General features: G+C 39.7%; 1 protein-coding gene across 1 annotated transcript in view; it reads left to right on the top strand.

Annotated features, from left to right (window-relative positions):
• The window catches only part of IPO7 (importin 7), a 71,504-nt gene that overhangs the window by 11,191 nt on the left and 41,531 nt on the right, over positions 1 to 18,782 (top strand). The window contains exon 2 of the mRNA XM_042445233.1: positions 18,333 to 18,414. Within this exon, the coding sequence (XP_042301167.1) occupies positions 18,333 to 18,414 (82 nt within the window). The remainder of the gene's footprint in view (positions 1 to 18,332; positions 18,415 to 18,782) is intronic.

Raw genomic sequence — 18,782 nt, forward strand, 5'->3', positions numbered from 1 at the left:
GTACTGTTTTACAAGGGCTGATGTTTCTTCTGGGGAGGTCAGCCCAGAAGATGGTGCTAGAGGACTTCAGTTCAACCCTTTTGTTGTTGGTCTGTGGTGCCATTCAGTTTTTAAAGTATTTAAACATAGCATGCTATTTAATTTACTTGAAATCAGTAGAAGACAGTGTCCAGAACTTTGGGGTCTGGTGTTATTTGTTTGCAGATGACACCCAACTATTGCTTATCTCTGGTTCATTCCAAGGAAGCTCTTTTGGTTCTGCACCCGTGTGTGTCATTAGTAATAGCAAACAAATTGAAGCTTAATCTTTCTCTGAAGATGCCAGCAACAGATGCTGGCGAAACTTCAGGAATAAACTCTTCCAGAACACGACCACATAGCCTGAAAAACCCACAAAAACTATGCCAGCCATGAAAGCCTTCGACTTCACATTAATCCAGACACCTGGTTAATCAGAAGTCAGATAGGGAGTAGAGATTCAACCTATGTTGGATGGGGCTACACTCTTTGCATGCACTCACACCTTGGATGCATTCTTGGATTCAGTTGCAAAAGCCTGGAAGTTCATGTTTCTTAGATAGCCAGATATATATTTCCACAGTTAAAACTTATGCATGAACTTCACTAGTTCATAGAGACATCTTTTGTGACCGTGATGACACATTCATATCCAGTTTGGACTAGTGCAATTGGTCCTCTATATCCATGGATCCTGGCTCCATGGATTAAATCATCCATGCCTTGATTCAACAGCAACAAAAAATTCCAAAAAAGAAAACGTTGATTTTTCCATTTTATATAAGGGGCACCATCTCTCCCCCCCTCCCCCGCATATAATGGGACTTGAACATCCACAGGTTTGGATATCAGTGGGAGTGCTGGAACCAAAACCCAGTGAATACCAGGGGCTAACTATACTGTGTGGAGCTGCTTTTTAATTTCAGCTTCTTCAAAAGAGCTGCAGTGAGAATCTTCTCTAGGGCAGTGGTCCCCAAACTGTGCCTTTTCAGAGATTTTGGACTTCAGCTCCCAGAAGCCTCAGCCATGTTGGCCAGTTGTCTGGGATTCTGGGAGCTGAAGTCCAAAACCCCTTAAAGAGCACAGTTTGGGGGCCACTGCTCTAGGACAACTTATAGGAAGCATGTAACTCCTAGTGACAGCAGCTTCACTGTGTACCACTTTGTTTCGGCCCACAATTCAGAATGCTGATTGTGATCGATAAAGATACACAGTTTAGACCCAGGTTTTATGAAAGCATATTGTCCATATGAGCCTGCCTGTGTTTTGGGGTCTTCGGGGAAACCCTTCCCCATCAACCTCATAGGTATAGAGATGGGAAGGCCCAGGGAAAAAAGGAAATTTTGAAGGAAAAAACCCTTTTCCCTTGTTTTTTTCCTGAAGCCTTTTTTGTTTTTTCCACCCAAAAATTGGAAAAAATTGCAAAAAGAAAGAAAACCGATTCTAGAATGTTTTATTTTAGCATGATGAATAAAATCTTTAAGACATATATTCTCCAAATAATTTCTAAAAACTACATACGGTGTCAGATTATTTTAATTTCTGTGCACTGAATGAGGATAAACAAGTCCTAGGTTACAAACTGAAATCTCCAATGCAAGAGCAAGATGCATTTCTTTCTTTAGAGGGCACTGAAAGAATCTGGTCTATGTTTGGAAACATTGACATGTGAAAAGGTAGAGATGCTTCTTTTAATCTGGGTTCCCCTTCGGTTTTTAGAAGTCCATGATAATTGTGATGACGACAAATGTAACAAAACAGAAGCAGAGATTGATACTGATAAGCAGGACTGCACCCACACTGCAGAAATAATGCAGTTTGACATCACTTTAACTGCCATGGCTCAGTGCTATGGAATTCTGGGATTTGTAGTTTTATGAGACATTTAGCCTTGCCACAACAAAGGCTAGCATTGAGCCATAACAGTTAAAGTGGTGTCAGACTGAAATATTTCTGCAGTGCGGATGCTGTCCAGAGCTTAGAAAATGAATCTGATTAAATTTCATTCCTATTAATTGAATCTTAGCCCCTCCTCCCTCCCACACACTTTCCCCCCCAATTCTTTTGTGTGGGAATGGGTGCTTTCTGTCTGCTACTGTGGAGAGGAAATATAAATAATTTTTTGTTACTAATGTTGATGATTTCTTCTCTCTGTGTGTGTGTTTTGCCTGCTCCACATAAACTAACAAAACCAAATTTCAGGAGATTATTACTCCATTTGTTACAAATAAATTAAAAAAAGGAAATTCTGTTTGTAATAATTGTTTGAATACACTGTACTTCAGTATACCAGTTGTGATAATTTTATGCCAAATCAAATTGTACTGTCATATTTCATGTTCTTAAAGTAACAGTGACTTTCAATCTGTTAAAAGTGCTAATGTTACATTTTTTTCAAATTTTTCTGAAAATTTCCATTTCCCCCCAAACTCCCCTGAAAAAAACCCTGTTTTTCCTGTGACTTCAAAATTTCCAGAAATTATACATCTCTACATAGGTAGATCTGGTAGGAAGATAGGAGAGGAGTTCTTGGTGGATGCTCCCAGGCCTGGATTTTCCTTCCTAGAATTGTTAGATTGGCTCATATTTTATTGTTTTTAATACTGTTGATAGTTCTGTTTTTTAAAAGAAATACTAGTTTTTATTTGTATTTGTTCCAGTCTTTGTAAGCTGCCTTGAGTCCCAGATTAGGGGGGAAAGGTTGGATATAAATGAATAAAATAATAAGATTTCATTCCTAGGTGACTTGTTTTCAAAGGTTGTTAACAGTTGGTATAGATTGTACTTTTGTTGGTAACAGTACTTTATCATGTAGCATTCAAAGATGAGCAGTTGTGAGACACAATCATTTTCAGTTGTTGGTTGTATATTTTCCAAGTGGAGTTCTAGTTGTTATTTGAAAGATGTACAAGTATAATAATATAAGGCTGTCTTTGTTCAGAAGCATTACTTTGACACATGCTATGTATCACAGTAGAAAGTCTGTTTCCTGTTGGGCAGTTCAAATATAAGGTAAGTATTGGACTGTGACTGGAGACCAGGGTTCCATTCCCCAGTTGGCCATCAAACCCACTGGGTGATCTTGGGCATGTCACATGCTCTCAGCCTCAGGGGAAGACAGTGGCAAACCTGAAAAATCATGCCAAGAAAACCTCATGATAGGCTTGCCTCAGGGTCAGAAATAACACGAAGACACACAACAACAATAACAACAAAATTGGCAAGGCCAAGGGTGAACTAGATATTCTGTCCAACTTGAGGAACACAGGTCAACATGTGACTTAAGCATTGCTTAAATAGTTTAAAATGTTAGCTTTAAAATTGATGACATTTTTTTATATGTGAATGTATTTTATGTCAATTTCTAAAAATAATTCATCCTGAAATGAGGGTACCATAAATCTGTTGCTGTAAAATGCTTTCAGTTGCTGACAGAATGATATACAGTCACTTTTGTGGTATAATAGTGAAAGTGACTTTGTTAATATGGCCGCATGGCAAACATAGTTGTACTTGTTGTGTGCCTTCAAATTGTTTTCTTGACAAGATTTGTTCAGAGAAGATTTGTCATTGTGTTTCTCTGAGGCTGAAATAGTATGACTTGCCCAAGGGGATTCGAACCATGCTCTCCATTTCCCTAATCCAGCTTTCAAACCACTGGACCACGCTGCAAACATAGCTCTTGGAAAATGTCCCTGGGTTCTTTGATGTCTGTACTACTGAGTAGTCATACCCATGGCACGGCATGCTGAAGAAAAAACTGCTTCGCTTCTTCTTAAATAAGAACAGGTTTGATATATAAAAACACTGCCAAACCTTTGGGCACCTGTGCAAAATCTGTAGCCATGGTATCCTTCTGGGGGAACTGCTGGAGTTAACTGTGAATAGGACTACATACTTTGAACTGTGAGCAGGCTTATTTACACTGTATCAAGTTTTCATCTAATCCTCCAATGCTGTTTACCCAAAACTGCTAACTGAGGTCATTTAGGGATTTGGAGTTCATTGTCATCTCTATTTCATTTAACTTCTCCAAGTCAGGTGAGGCTTTGTGAGGTGATGGACTTGTGCCTGGCTGTGGTAATAGACTCAATGAAAGATAACAAGCTCAACCCAGATATGTTGAAAATCTCTGTAGAAGGTAATTCCTCTGAGCAGATGAGGGGGATCCAGTCTTCTCTAAAATGGGTTGTGCTCCCCTTGAAAGGCCAAGTGTATAATTTTGGTGTTTTGCAGCATCCCTTGCTGCCATTAGAGGTTCAGCTGGTTTCTGTCATGGAGTCTCTTTTACTAGCTTTTATTGATATGACAGTTATAAAACTATGGAGGTGGATTACCAGAGAGCAAAAAAACCTTTGCTTTGGATTACTGTAATCTATTATATATGGCGTTGCCTATGGAGACAGTCTGGAAATTTCATCTACGTACTGTGAAATACGACTGCAAAAGTTCTAACTAGGATCACACATTGTTGTTATATTATACACAGTACACTAGACTCTCATTTGATTCCAGAACTGTAGAATATTTCCTACAGCTCACATAAATAAGCTTCTTTGACAGAAGGATTTTCTAACTGAAAGGTCAGTATCTTCAAATGCCCCCAGGTTTTGCTCTTAATTTGTGATAATAAGCAAGATATGTATGGAGACAAGCACTCACAGATGAAGAAGCCTGTGAAAAATTTCTTAGGCCTGTTACAGACAGCCAAAATAAAGCTGCCACAGTGGAGGTATGGTGTTTCAATGAGCATGCGTCCTAAGAGTCCAGAAGCCTACCACCAAAGCCACGCTCCGCTGGAGCAATGGGCTTTGGTGCGACTTCTGGACTCTTAGGACGCATGCATCATTGAAACACCATACCTCCACTGTGACTCGAAGCAGCTTTATTTTGGCTGTCTGTAACAGGCCTTAGTATTTGCAGCACAGCAGCAGGGGTTAAACTTTATAAAAAGGTACACATGAAAGGAAGCAACACAATAAGATGTGTGTGTATTAATCATAATCATATTTATTTACTTATACCCCGCTCTTCAGCCAAAGGGTTATCAGAGCAGCATACAAATTGTTAATTGGACATTTCCCTGCCCTCAGGTTTACAATCTAAAGAGACCAGACACAAAAGGAGAAGGGGATGGCAGTGGGGAAGGGGGAAAGTCCAGCAGATCTTCTCTCCCTCTGAGGCCTGGACCAGGGCAGATGGACTGGAGGGATATCTAATAGCTTGCCTGAAATGAACATCTTGTAACTTATTCATTCTGTACATGCAAGGCAAGGAGGCCTTTCATGAATGATATCTTATTGCTCTATTCTTTCTATTTAGAATAAATACCTTTCTTTAAAAGTATCTGCTGTCTCTGCTCCTGTACACGTGTCTTAGCTCAGTTACTGCTTGCTCAGGTTAGCAAGGGAAGGAAATTTAAGTCCTTAGCAAGTCCCAGTGTGTGCTAAGGGGGAGTTCATTGGAGATTCACTGGGTGGTGGCAGCTTGACTGGAAGATCTCAAAGGGTGTCATTGAGCTCAGCAGGGAGTGGGAATAGGGACCTAGGAGACTAGGGGAATTTAAAGGGATCCCGCTGGGGCTAAGGGCCAAGAACAGGGTCACATTATTATTATTATTATTATTATTATTATTATTAGAATTTTGTTTCCACTTTTCTCCTGATATGAGCCCCAGAGTGGCTTACAACATTGATTAAAACAAGTACAGCTAAAAATCTAATAAATAAAAAGTTCAACAACAATCGCCTGTTTCCCAAAGTGAGATGCTGCAGTGACAAATGGGCTGCTGCCAGAGTGTATTTAATCCACTCCTTTTTAGGCCAACTCTTGCTGCCACGGTGCAACCTCTGCAGCTTCCAGCCACTTTGGAGGTGTGTGTCATGTAAATGCCATGCCCCTGAACTGGCCAGAAGTGTCTTTATTTGGCCCATCTGTTTTGGGCCAAGGTAAAGAAAGCAAAAGTAGAGTGCAACCCCATTAAAAGACACTTCTAGCACAACCAGTTAACAGCCAACAGCTTGCTTGAAGAGAAGGATATTCCTCTACCTACAAAAAGAGGGCAGAAAGTGAGGCAGATGAACAAAGGAGAACTTTAACTGAGAGATGCAGTAGTGAAAAATTGGAAAATTCTACTGGATTCATAATTACAGCAACATGGTGTGTGTGCTTCAGGTTGCCTGTCAACTTATAGCCACCCCATGAATTTCATTGGGTTTTCTTAGGCAAAGAATACTCAGTTGGTTTTGCCAGTTCCTTCCTCTGAAATGTATCATACAGCACCTTGTATTCATTGCCAGTCTCCCATCCAAATATGAATCAGGGCTGACATGTCTTTGCTTCTAAGATTAGATCTGGTACCTTTAAGGTTTAGTATATTTAGTTACAAGAAAAGTATACTGAAGATGTGAATAGAAATATTTGTGGAGATTCAGGGGAATAGTCTACTTTCCATTTCTGTCCTTGTTCCTCTTTTAGAATGGAACTTCAAGTGTTCATGACCAAGATTATGATACTATAATATCTTTAAAGCAAGAATAGCAGCAGACTGTCAGAAATATCAAATGTTATTGCTAATGCAAATGCTATCTTTAATATAACTGAGAACCCATTATACCTATACACTGACATAAATAATATTATTATATACGTACACTGATAAATATGTACGTAGAGAGATCTTGTAGCACCTTTGAGACTAACTGAAAGAAATTGACAGCATGAGCTTTCATAGATTTCAATCTACTTCCTCAGATGCATTTGATAAATTAAATTATCTTTCTACTTGAATTGGATACATGATTATTTTTGTCTTTTGTCTTGTCACCTCGGGTCTTGTTACAAGTCTTGCAAGTTAATAAAAGAGTGCCATCAAAGAGAACTACATTGCAGTGAAGACCAAAGCACAGCAGGGTTTGATTTAAATCACTTACCTCAGAGAGTGAATGTTTAACTATTTAAATCACTAGTGAGAAAAATTCTATCTAATCCATTATTTTTGTTGAACTACATCACTGTCATTTTATTTATGTCCCACCTTTTCCCAATATGGGACTCACAGTATTATCTAACTTCAAAACATATTCAGAAATTTAGATTTCATTATTTGTTAGGTACAAACTAAGCAACTACTTTGTTAGGTACAAACTAAGCAATTATTTACTTTCCATTTATCACAAATGGGATTGATTCCTTGTATTGTATTGATATTCATACATCTTCTCTTAGATCTACTTCTCCACAAATTCTGTTCTTTCAGTCTGTCTTAGCTTATATAAACCATTGCAAGCATTCACCAAACATAACAAGAAGTTGCTTACATAGTATTCACTATCTTTGACCTAGGCCCTTATTAAACTAGGAAAATGTTGAAATTGACTTTGGTTTTTAAAAAAATCTGATCTAAATTTTTAAAAAACCTATTTTGTTTAATAATAATATTTTTTTAAAAAAATCGGTCCTTAAGTTTACACATAATTTTTAACATTTCTCTTGAATGGATATGTTTAGATAGATTGATAGGAACAGGAAACAAAACCTGATGTTTCATTGAAAAAGAAACTCTTGGTGCACAACCTTTGTGGGTTTAATCTCCATGAATTCAGTTATTCACAAGTTTAGCAGAAATTCAATAATTTGTTATAAGCTTTTTTTTTTTTTTAGATTCTTGAGAATTGGGTAAGGAATTGATTGCACAATAAGAGGGAACCAATTAGCAGAGAATTATTGTATTACCTTGTTTTGGTAATAATGTAAGAAATTAGCTGATGTTTTGCAAGATTTAATGTTATGATGATTTTTGTATGGAATCTAAATATAAATATTGATGTACAATTGGAAAAAAATTCAATAAAGAATATTTTAAAAAATTCACAAGTTTACTGGCTAGTAATGAGCAGTGTTATAAAATATTAATTGACATACAGTACACCCTTATACTGGGATCTGTTCTGAAACCCTCCCACCCCCGCATAAAGGAAATACCGCATATCCTAGAGCCCTATTGAAAACAATGGGGCTTGTGCCCACAGTGCGTGTGCCATTGCCTCTTCTGGTGCATGTCTTTTGGTGTAAGCTGAAAGCCGCATATGGTGTGGCCACACTGTAGTACATATTACTTGTAAAAAAAAGGGCAATATAGGTATATTACTTATTTCTTACCCCAAAATGTAATATATTACAAGGTAACATTTTTTGTTAAATATTCCTTCTTTATTAAAGCAGCCAGATTGTCATTGCCAGCAGGTGTTGCTTGTTCCCTGGTTGCAAGACAAGCAATGTCTGCTGAAATTTCCTCTTCTACCCTACCATGAAACGTGCTGAAACTCTCTCCAGTTTGCAATTAGGCAATCCTAATTTTCTGTGGGCAGAAAACTTGCCCCCAGCTTGCCTGCTGTCATCTCTGTAAAGTAGGTTTTTCAAGGACTACGTGGATCAGAGGGCAGGGTGGGAGTAATGGAGAAAGGCTTTGCATATACTAGGGACTCTCTTTACTCTTGGAGCTGTTTGAAAGCCTCCCTCTCCTCCCTCACCGCTGGAGGACCCCCCAAAAGGGTAGGTGCTCTTTGCTTCCAAGCAGCCTGGAAAGTAAAGACACAACAACAACAACAATAATAATATAGTTTATTTATACCTCCCGCCTCTCCCACAGATTGAGGCAGGATTACAACCTTAAAAGACACTTAGTACAATTTATAATCAATACAACAATAAAATACTAACACTGAATTTACCAAGAATTCCTATTCTCTAAAAATTACAATTCGTCCATTAGCCAACAATCAGTCAAGGAAGAGCAGTCATCATAACCTTTTTATACGGAATTCAGTGGATAAGCCTGCCGGAAGAGATCCGTTTTGAGTGCCTTCTTAAAGGCCTCTAAGGTAATAATGAGACGGATCTCTTCTGGTAGGTCATGCCATAATCTTGGGGCTGCGGCAGTGAATGCCTTATATGAAGTTATCATTAACTTGGTATTATAATATTCTAGTAAGAACTTCCCAGATGTTCTGAGAGTGCGGGGCGGAGATTATGTAGGGAGAAGCGCTCTTGCAAGTAACTCGGGCCTGAACAATGTAGGGCTTTAAAGGTAATAACCAACACCTTGTATTGCACCTGGAAGCTAATTGGCAGCCAGTGAAGAGATTTCAGTATTGATGTTATATGGTCAAACCTAGATGTTCCGGTGACCAATCTGGCTGCTGCATTTTGAACCAGTTGAATTCGTTTTTTTATCTGAGGAATCTCTAGGAATCTTTAGATGTTCCAGCATGATTCTATGACTTACTTCTGGCAGAAGTGGAGGCCATTTTTAATAAGTGCATAATATATAAACTTCTCTGCAGAGAGACTGTGATGGCAACTTTTAAAAGGATCTTGCCCCTATTAAAATTTTGGTATAATATGTATTTTTTAAAAAATATTTTGATTGACAGAAAAATATTTTGATTGACGGGACAGTTGGAACGTTCAGTTGGTTGAGTGTTATGGCTGAAGCAGCAGGTGTGTTTGATTGCTGTGTGTGCGTGTGGCCTAGGTTTGGAGATGTGAAGCAGACTTTGAAGTTGATTATAAGTCAGAGGTGTGTACATATAGGCATGCTGTATTATATTGTGTGTGTATAAACAAACTGAAAATAAAAGCCTCTAGGAACTTTGGATGAATCAACTGTCTATGATTGTTTCTTTTAAGTATGAAAAGTGGTAAGTATACTGCCAGTACCAACAGCTGGAGGGTTTATTTTTATACTCTGCGGTGTACATTATTTTTGGCTGTAGCTAGGTGATATTTACCCAGACTGTGCTGGGAGTTGGCTTTGCACAAATTATTATTGGCCGACATAAAAATGGCTGCCACATTCGCTGCAAAAAAGCTTGTGCATTGTGCCCTTATTAAAAATGGCCACTGCAGCTCTACATCTACTGGAAATAGATCATAAAATGAAATAAGCAGCAAATAATCAAGTCCACGAATGCTGAATCTGTGTAAGTAGAGGGCCAACTGTAATAAGTAAGGCACTGCTCAGGGGGGAAAGTAACGGCAGTATTATTACTGACTACAAAAAAGTAGCATGTTATATTACTTTTCAAAAGCAAAACATAATATTATGTAATATGTTAATTACTCAATTACATTACACAACACTGATAACGAGACACCACACTCACGTGTTTTGTCTCTCAATGTTCAGAAGCCACTGCTGCCTGCAGAGCTAGATCTGGTTCTAGAAAAGGCTCTAGATCTGTGAGACACTGGGCTGCCAGTGTTTGCTTATCCTTGCTCTCCTCCCCATCTCCTTTCCTGCCCTAACCCATTTTTTGCCTTGCTCACAGGCCACTCTGCCTCCACTGCTAGTGTACAAGCCTTCCTCCCTCCGCCTCTTCCTTGCCACCTGGATAGTAGAGAGGCAAATGTTGCAGCTGCTTCTGAAGCAAAACCCGCCACAAAACCTCATTTCATGTCTATTCGACCGGTCTAGGAAGCCCGCCGTCTTGGTTTCATTTTTTATTCTTCTCTGTCGTGTATCTCCCAGATCCAGGTCACAACCAAGGCTTGTAGATTCTTTCTCTACAATATTGCTAAAATCCATCTATTTCTTTCGGCCTCTACTGCCAAGACTCTGGTCCATGCTCTGGTCATCTCACGACTAGATTATTGTAACCTCCTTCTGGCAGGGCTTCCTCTCTCTCACCTCTGTCCTTTAGTTTCTGTCCAGCATTCAGCTGTACACATCATTTCATCCACTCGCCGTTTGACCATGTTTCTCCTCTATTATCATCACTGGCTCCCCTTCCGTATTCAGTATAAGCCTCTGCTGTTGACTTTTAAAGCCTTGCATGAGCTGGCCCCTCCTTATTTATCTGAACTTCTTTCTCCTCACATTCCCACTCGTACCTCTCAGTTCTGGTAGTCAAGGTCTACTGTCCCAGCGTAGGATTTCCACTGCTCCATCCCGGATTCATCCCTTCTCACTTGCTGCCCGTCACTCCTGGAACCTTCTTCCCTCACTAACATGGCTCATCACTTCTTTAACCAGTTTCAAAACTGTTCAGGGAAGTATTCCCAGGCTTTGTGGGATTGTTTATCCTATTGTTATCAGATATTTGATTTGATATTTGATTTCTGATGTTTTTTAAATTTGTTGCCTGCTTATTTTTATCTAATTCTATCTTGTATTATTATCTATTGTTTTATATGTATTTTGTAGAATTGCGCCATTGGCTGGTTTTATTTTTATCGATTTTATTGTTTGTATGTACAGCACTGTAACTCTACAGCACGATATAAATAAAGTATAATAATAATAATAGTGTCGTTGTGCAAAGAGATGGCAGGAGGAAGACTTAGAGACTGGGGCAGGTGACAGAGGCTGGCAGAGGTGCCCTTGAACTGAGGTGGAGGTTTCATGTTGCCAAAGTGGCAAAGGGAGTAACCGACCAGAACTCTTGGCAGGGAATGAGATGGAGAGGAGAAGGAGGAGCTGCTACTGCCAAGAGCCTGGCCCTTCCCTGGCAGCTGCCAAAGTCTCCTTTAGTGTCATTGTCCTTCTCTTCGTTCTCAAGGAGGACAGCAACACTGAAGGAGATTTGTAATCTGTAGCATGTACTTTTGCCAGGATCCTGTGCCCGTAACCCCTAAAAGTTGAGGGCTGAGTGTATTTCCTTAAGACTGAAAGTTGCCAAATTTATAATATCATACATTTTAAAGTAGCATTTGAACCAACATGAGATTGTTCTGCGATCACGTAGTTCTTTTTGAATAGCATTCTTTTTATGTCATGCTTGTAGTCTCTAGGCCACTTTTACTGGCAGGGAATTAAAAGTGAATCACCATGAGTAGTATTATACATGCAAACAACTTGAATTTGTTATAACCTTCTAAGATGACTCAGCTTTGTCTTTAAGAAATGGGGAAATATTTTACTGTGAGTTGTCTTAGCATCTCCATACATGCAAAGAGAATGAGTGGGAATCTTAACAGCTGTGATGGAACAATTATTCAATTTTAGAAAAGCATTTTTGATGACACGATAGATTTTGCAGAGCTATATATGTCTGCAAAAATGCAGATAGCCATGTGTGTCTATTAAATTGAAAATCTGGAGAGCAGACTTCAATAATTAAACTTTCAAAGGTCCAACTAAAAATATGAGAACAGTGATAGATAGATAGATAGATAGATAGATAGATAGATAGATAGAGATCAAGGGTGGGTAACTGTCAGTATTAGGGGATCACATTGGCTCCTGAGGACTTGGAGGTCTCCATTTGAATTTTTGCCCCCAATACCCTCTAGGGCAGTGATGGCAAACTTCTTAGAGACTGAGTGTTCAATCTCGGTGGCGTTGGCACACTGGGTGTCACCTGGTGCCAGGGGGGAGACACCTTCCAGGGGGGTGGGACTTTGGATTTCTGGGGGCACCAAGGCACACTCTCTCAGCCTCAGGCTAGCAATAGCAACTCCCTGATGGGCTCTTTACACTTCACAAAACTACAGTTCCTAGAATCCCATGGCATGGAAGGTGCAGACCTTCCGGCTGGAAGAACCAAAACTTCAATCCAGAAGGGCTGCGTGCTGCCCTTTCTTGTCGTGGTTCGGTTTTCCACTGGAGAACCAGGCTGCGGCAAGGAGCCGGGCTGACTGTACGTGCCTCCTGCCCCTCTTTTCCGTAGCCTGTTTCTTTCGAGGCAAACCAAGCCGTGACAAGGAGCTGGGCCAAGCGTGCCCTCAAGGACAGGTTCATGTGACAGAGACGGCAAATGTGCCACAGGTTTGCCACCATGGCTCTAGGGACATGGGGCAATTTTGGCACTTTCTTTCTAACTGGGCCATTTTAGCCCCAGGAGAGGCCTTTCTTCCAGCAGGAAATAACACAAAAGTCAATGGCCCAGGGAGGTTAAAACATAGTATGCATGCCCTACATGGGGTTGTAGTTTCTCCACCTGATTCTAAATGTTAAGTCAAAACAAAAAGCCTGCACCCACAAAATGAAATTGAACGGGGGGGGGGGGTAAGGGAGTATTATGTTGCTAGAACGGAAGTCTGTAGCTTGCAAACATCTTAAACAAAAAGATAAAGAGGTTTTGTGAGGTTTGGTTTTGAAGTCTTAGGCTTCGGAAAAGAAGGTAGGACACACCAATAATTTATTTGCGCTGCCTTTCAAAAATGCAGCCATTATTTGTATCTATAGGTAGCACTAATTGGAAAACGGCAGGAGGATAAGGACAGAGAATTGTTGTAGTCCTTACTTCAGCCGATTGAGGGATGAATTTTAGGTTATAAACTAAGTATATAAAGCTATTATAGGACAGAGATGCTAAAGTAGATAAAACACATTCCCCCATAGGCACAGTCATCTTGCTATCAAGAATTGAAAAGTTACAGATCTGAAGCTAAGTAGCTTCATCCTCTAGTTTGTAGAGTCCAGGTTACAATTGCTTCCAAACTATTACCAGTATGTCAGCTAATTTAAAGATGACAGATCCATTTGACAAGGCACCAATTGTATTTTGGTGTTGTATCCAGTAGCTCAGGAGCAGGCAGCATCCAAGGCTTAGATAACTGAATTGGGACTCCAAAGGATCACATCTCCATTTTTATCCACATGACGCTAATCCTCCCATCCAAATTTTGAGCACAGCTGCCCATTCTACCACACTTTCAGAATTCTTTCGTCTGATTTATGCCGATATGTTCTTCAAACAAGCAGCAGGAGGAAATAGGGAAAAATGGCCAGTTATACCCCCTGGAGATTTCAGACTCTTAGACCTTTTTAGCAAATTTGTAAGCTACTCTTGAAGCCTTTGGCTGAAAGGCAGGTTATAATAATCTAAATGAAACAAGCAAACAACTTAAATAAATAAATATTCTAAATAATTTTTTTGCGGGATATGAGGGCCCTGGGGATATTGGGGCTAGATTTTGCCCTTTGCAGCACTAGATTGTTATCTTGTTTCAAGATGGCTAATACACTCATTTTTGGAGAGCAACTAAACGTTAGATATAATGGAGGAGCAGTGTGGTATAATGGTTTCAGCATTGGACTACATTCAGGAGTCCAGAATTCAAATATCTGCTCGGCCATGGAAACCCGCTGGGTGAAAGGCAGTCACACACTCAGAGGGAGGCAAAGGCAAACAAATCTTGCCATGAAAACCCCGTGATTGGGTTGCCAAAGGATTTGAAGGCACACAACAATAACAAAATAGTTTGGGTAATAATAATAATAATAATAATAATAATAGGATTTATTTATATGCCGCCCAGTCACTGGGAATCCGGGCAGCTTACAACAGAGAGGATAATAGACAGTTAATAATGAAGTATGGACTGCCACTCTTTAGCCATTTAACTTGATATTCAGTTGGGGCATCTGAAAATGAATTCTTAGACTCCCCAAAAGATGTTGGTTTTTTTCTGAATGTTCCATGTTAGTTAGTATTAAAGCACACACACTCTAAACTAGATATGTATTTGGATAAAAGAAAGATGCTTATAGAATATTTTATATTTTTCCATACTGTACAAAGCAGTGTATTGGACAACAACCATCGTCTTTCATATATCATGGCCAGTTATACCCAAGTCAGATTAATTCTTCATCAGTTTGTGTACCACTTGTAGTTTGAATCACAGTAAACTTTTGTTATGCTAGAGTTGTTAATTAGCTACCAATTACAGGTTGTTGGTATTATTGTCAATAGTTACTTTGTTGGTGGCCATTGTTGATAATGTAATTGTCACTGTCTCATCTTTCTCTCTTTAATTTCTTATCTCACCATTTAAAGTTTGCATTTCCAGTCCAAACGTGTATCTGGATTGTAGTTTGGGAAAGCATATGCCGTATAAATGTGTTACTCATTAAGATGCTATTTTTATTAATTACATGTCAGAGTGAGGTATTCTGCTTCTCAGACATAAACTTCTAATCAAAGGCACAGACCTGTAAAACCAGGAAGAAAAGAGGAGGAGGGGAAAGAAAACATCTGTGTTTGTGAAGTGGAAAGGGATAGACAGGCTGCAACTCAGCTATTCCAAAAACTAATTCAGTATAGACAAGAAGAACTCCTGTGGTGCCAACTTTGTAACAGGGTCCAGAGAGGAAGGGTTTATTTATTTATTTATTAAATATTCATACACTGTTGTGTATTGTGGAAACTCAGGGCAATGTACAAGTAAAAACAATTGTCTGAAAAAGGTTATGCATTTGTTTTGATTCATCTCCTGTTCTTCCACAACGGCTTTTTGGTATCTTGAATAATTATATTCAACATCTTTATCAATGACTTGGATGAAAGAATAGCGGGCATGCTTAACAAATTTGCACATAACACCACATTTGGAGGAGTAGCTAGTACCCCAGAAGAGAAGGTCAAAATTCAAAATGATCTTAATACGTAGATTAGAAAGCTGGGCCAAAATTAATAAATGAAATGCATAGATATAGAATGGGGGACACTTGGCTTATGGGGACTATGTGTGATAGGGATCTAGGAGTCCTAGTAGACCACAAGTTGAACATGAGTCAGCAGTCTGATGCGGCATCTAAAAAGGCCAATATGATTCTAGGCTGCATCAATAGAACTATAGTGCTTAGATCAAGAGAAGTAATGGTGCCACTCTATTCTGCCTTGGTCAGGCATCACCTGGAATACTGTGTCCAGTTCTGGGTGCCACAGTTCAAAAAGGATGTTGACAAGCTGGAGCGTGTCCAGAGGAGGGTAAGCAAAATGGTGAAGGGTCTGAAAACCATGGTCTACGATGAGAGACTTGGAGAGCTGGGTAGGCTTAGCCTGGAGAAGAAAAGTTTAAGAAGTAATATGATAACACTGTTTAAATATTTGAAAGGATGTCATATCAAGGAGGGAGCAAGCTTGCTTTCTGCTGCTTCAGAGAACAGGACCCGGAACAATGGATGCAAGCTGCAGGAAAAGAGATTCCACCTCAACATTAGGAGGAACGTCCAGACAGTGAGAGCTGTTCGGACAGTGGAACACACTCCCCCCAAGTGTAGTGAAGTCTCCTTTGGAGACCTTTAAACAGAGGCTGGATGGCCATTTGTCGTGGTGCTTTGATTGTGAGTTCCTGCATGGCAGGGGGTTGGACTGGATGGCCCTTGTGATCTCTTTCAACTCTGTGATTATATAATTCTATATGAGCTGAGACATATCACAGATTAGAGAGGGAAGTGCAAACTCCAAGAGATCATTAGCATGGCTTATGGGCTATGTGAAGGAATCTGTTAGAAATACAAAGACTTACTTCCAAAGTTGTTCAGTAAGGTGAATTGAAAAGAGTTCAAAGTTGGCAAAAGAAAAGCAGACAATTAGGTAACTTTCACCCCTCTTACAGAAGAAAAGGAAGAGGAGGAGGAGCATATTGCTAAAGGCATCAAGACAAAACCTAAATAATTGTTTAAATACATTGGGACTGGGAAGTGAACCAGGGTGGTGGTTGGACTACTAGATATCTGTGACACTAAGGGAGTTCTGAAGGAAGATAAGCAAATTGCAGAGAGCCTAATTAAATTCTTTTGATCTGTCTTCACTGCTGAAGATATAGGGGATAAATCCACACCTGAACTCTTGATTCCATGAAGGAGGAGCTGAGTCAGGATAGGTCGCGACAAAGGTGACGCTTCAAGAATTGACAAATCACAGACAAATGAACTTAAAATTATCAGTAAATTATGCATTGTAACTGCAGTTCAAGTCACTAAACCTAAAAATAATATTGTGGCGCTTGAAAAATTGTAGAACAGGGCAGCCAAAATGACAAAAGAACTGGAGCAACTATCCACAGGATAGTTGCTGAAATATGTTAGACTGTTTAGCTTAGAAAAGGCAAGTAAAAAGGGACAGAGGTATATAAGATTAAGCACGGTGTGGAAAAAAGAGAAAGAAGGCTTTCCCCTCTTTTATACTTCTAGAATGCTGCATTGTCACCCACTGAAGCTGAATGGTGGGACAAATGAAAAAATGTACACTAGAGCTATTGTTGTGTGCCTTCAAGTCTCACTTCAGAATAGATAGTTAAATCTCCAGTATCAGAGAAAGACTGGAGACCATGGTCCCAGCTCAGCCATGAAATCTGCTGGGTGACTTTAGGCAAGCCATAGACTCTGAAAGGCAGTGGCAAACCTCCTTTGAACAAATCTTGCCATGAAAACCCCATGATAGGGGTGTCTATAAGTTGGAAACAACTTGAAGGCACACAACAACAGTAGGAAAATATTTGTTCTTTTGTTTCTGGGGAGTGCAAGATGTCTCCCACTGGTTGATTGCCATAGGCAATTGCCTGGCTTTTGTGTGAATAACATGTTGGATTAGATGGGCCTTTAGTGTCATCCATCATAGTTCTTATGTTCTTAAGCACTGGAGTTCAGATAGGAGAAGAGCTCATAGAGGCAAACTATGAGGTTACTCAATTTTTCAGGAGAGAGCAGAGAAGCCCATACAGTGTGCCTACGTCATGTGTAGGCGCCTGCTGAAAACCATGCCAACGGGGTTGCAATGGTGCATGTCCTGCACGAGCCCCATTATTTTCAATGGTGCTTGAGCATACATGCTATTTGCCTTACGCGGAGGGGTCCGGAACGAATCCCCCATGTAAGGCAAGGGCACACTGTACTGAGCAATAACACACATTTTGCAGTCCCTTGCACTGGATTCACTGATATATATATTTAATTGTCCTTATGTTCTCTGCCAGCATTACTTCTCACAGTCTCCTTCACATAGTGAATATTGTGGATTAGAATTTTCAGAAGCTTGCATTGATAGTTTGGGAAAAACTGTGTTCCCGTATCTCAGTGAGCATCCTGATTATGATTACAGTGAAGTGGTGACAGGGTAACTAACTCTGGGTTTCACGATTTTGAGCAGGTGTACTTAGAGAGAACATTCTTAGACCAAAAGGGAAAAAAGATATTTGTCTGCTTCATTGTCCAGGGACAATAAAAGTAAGACTTTTGCTGATGACACTGTCTTGAGTGAAATGTCCTTCGTATAAGTATTGCAAGAGTAAACTGTGGTAGACATTTCAACTACTGTACTGATAAGGAAAAATCTTAGGGGGTGCAGATGGGAAGTGCCAGGGAGGTAAGAGTAAACTAGAAGAAAGAAGTAGGGTGGACTAAAAATCAGTTGCCAGGAACCACTGGATGCATGAGGCCTCCAAGCTCTTATATCAGAGCTCCCAACCTTTCAATCCTAGCTTTAGTTGAAAAACACACCATTTTAAAATTTGAAAAACTGTATTTATAATGACTTCTACATATGTTTTCACCTGACTGTTTTGTTCATGTTGCTTTACAGGCTCACAAGTCAGTGACCTTTGTTTCAACTCTTCTTCAAATCACTATGTCAGATCAACTGGATTTACCAGTGAGACAAGCAGGCAAGTGTTGAGTTTCTTATGATATATTTTATATACAGAGGGAGTGAGAAAGAGAGTGAGAGAGAGAAAGAACAAATAGTATCTATGTAGTAAATATGTCTAGATGACCAAACATAAGGAATGAAAACTAAATTAGAAACTTTTTGTAGATAATGTCTTTCTAATAAAAACCTCAGAATTTGGTGTGGTGGAACTGCTAATCTCAATTACAGCAGATCCACTGAACAGTGTTCAGAATCTTAGTCTAGCACTCAGAATTGATTCAGTGTGTATGCTTTAGTTGTAACTAGCAACTAGATTTAGGCTAGCAGTGGGCAAATTTCAGTCTTTCAGCTGTTGTTGGATTGCAGCTTCCTGAAGCCCTACTA

Source organism: Sceloporus undulatus, chromosome 1 (genome assembly GCF_019175285.1).
Source record: "Sceloporus undulatus isolate JIND9_A2432 ecotype Alabama chromosome 1, SceUnd_v1.1, whole genome shotgun sequence".
NCBI classification, from domain to species: Eukaryota; Metazoa; Chordata; class Lepidosauria; order Squamata; family Phrynosomatidae; genus Sceloporus; species Sceloporus undulatus.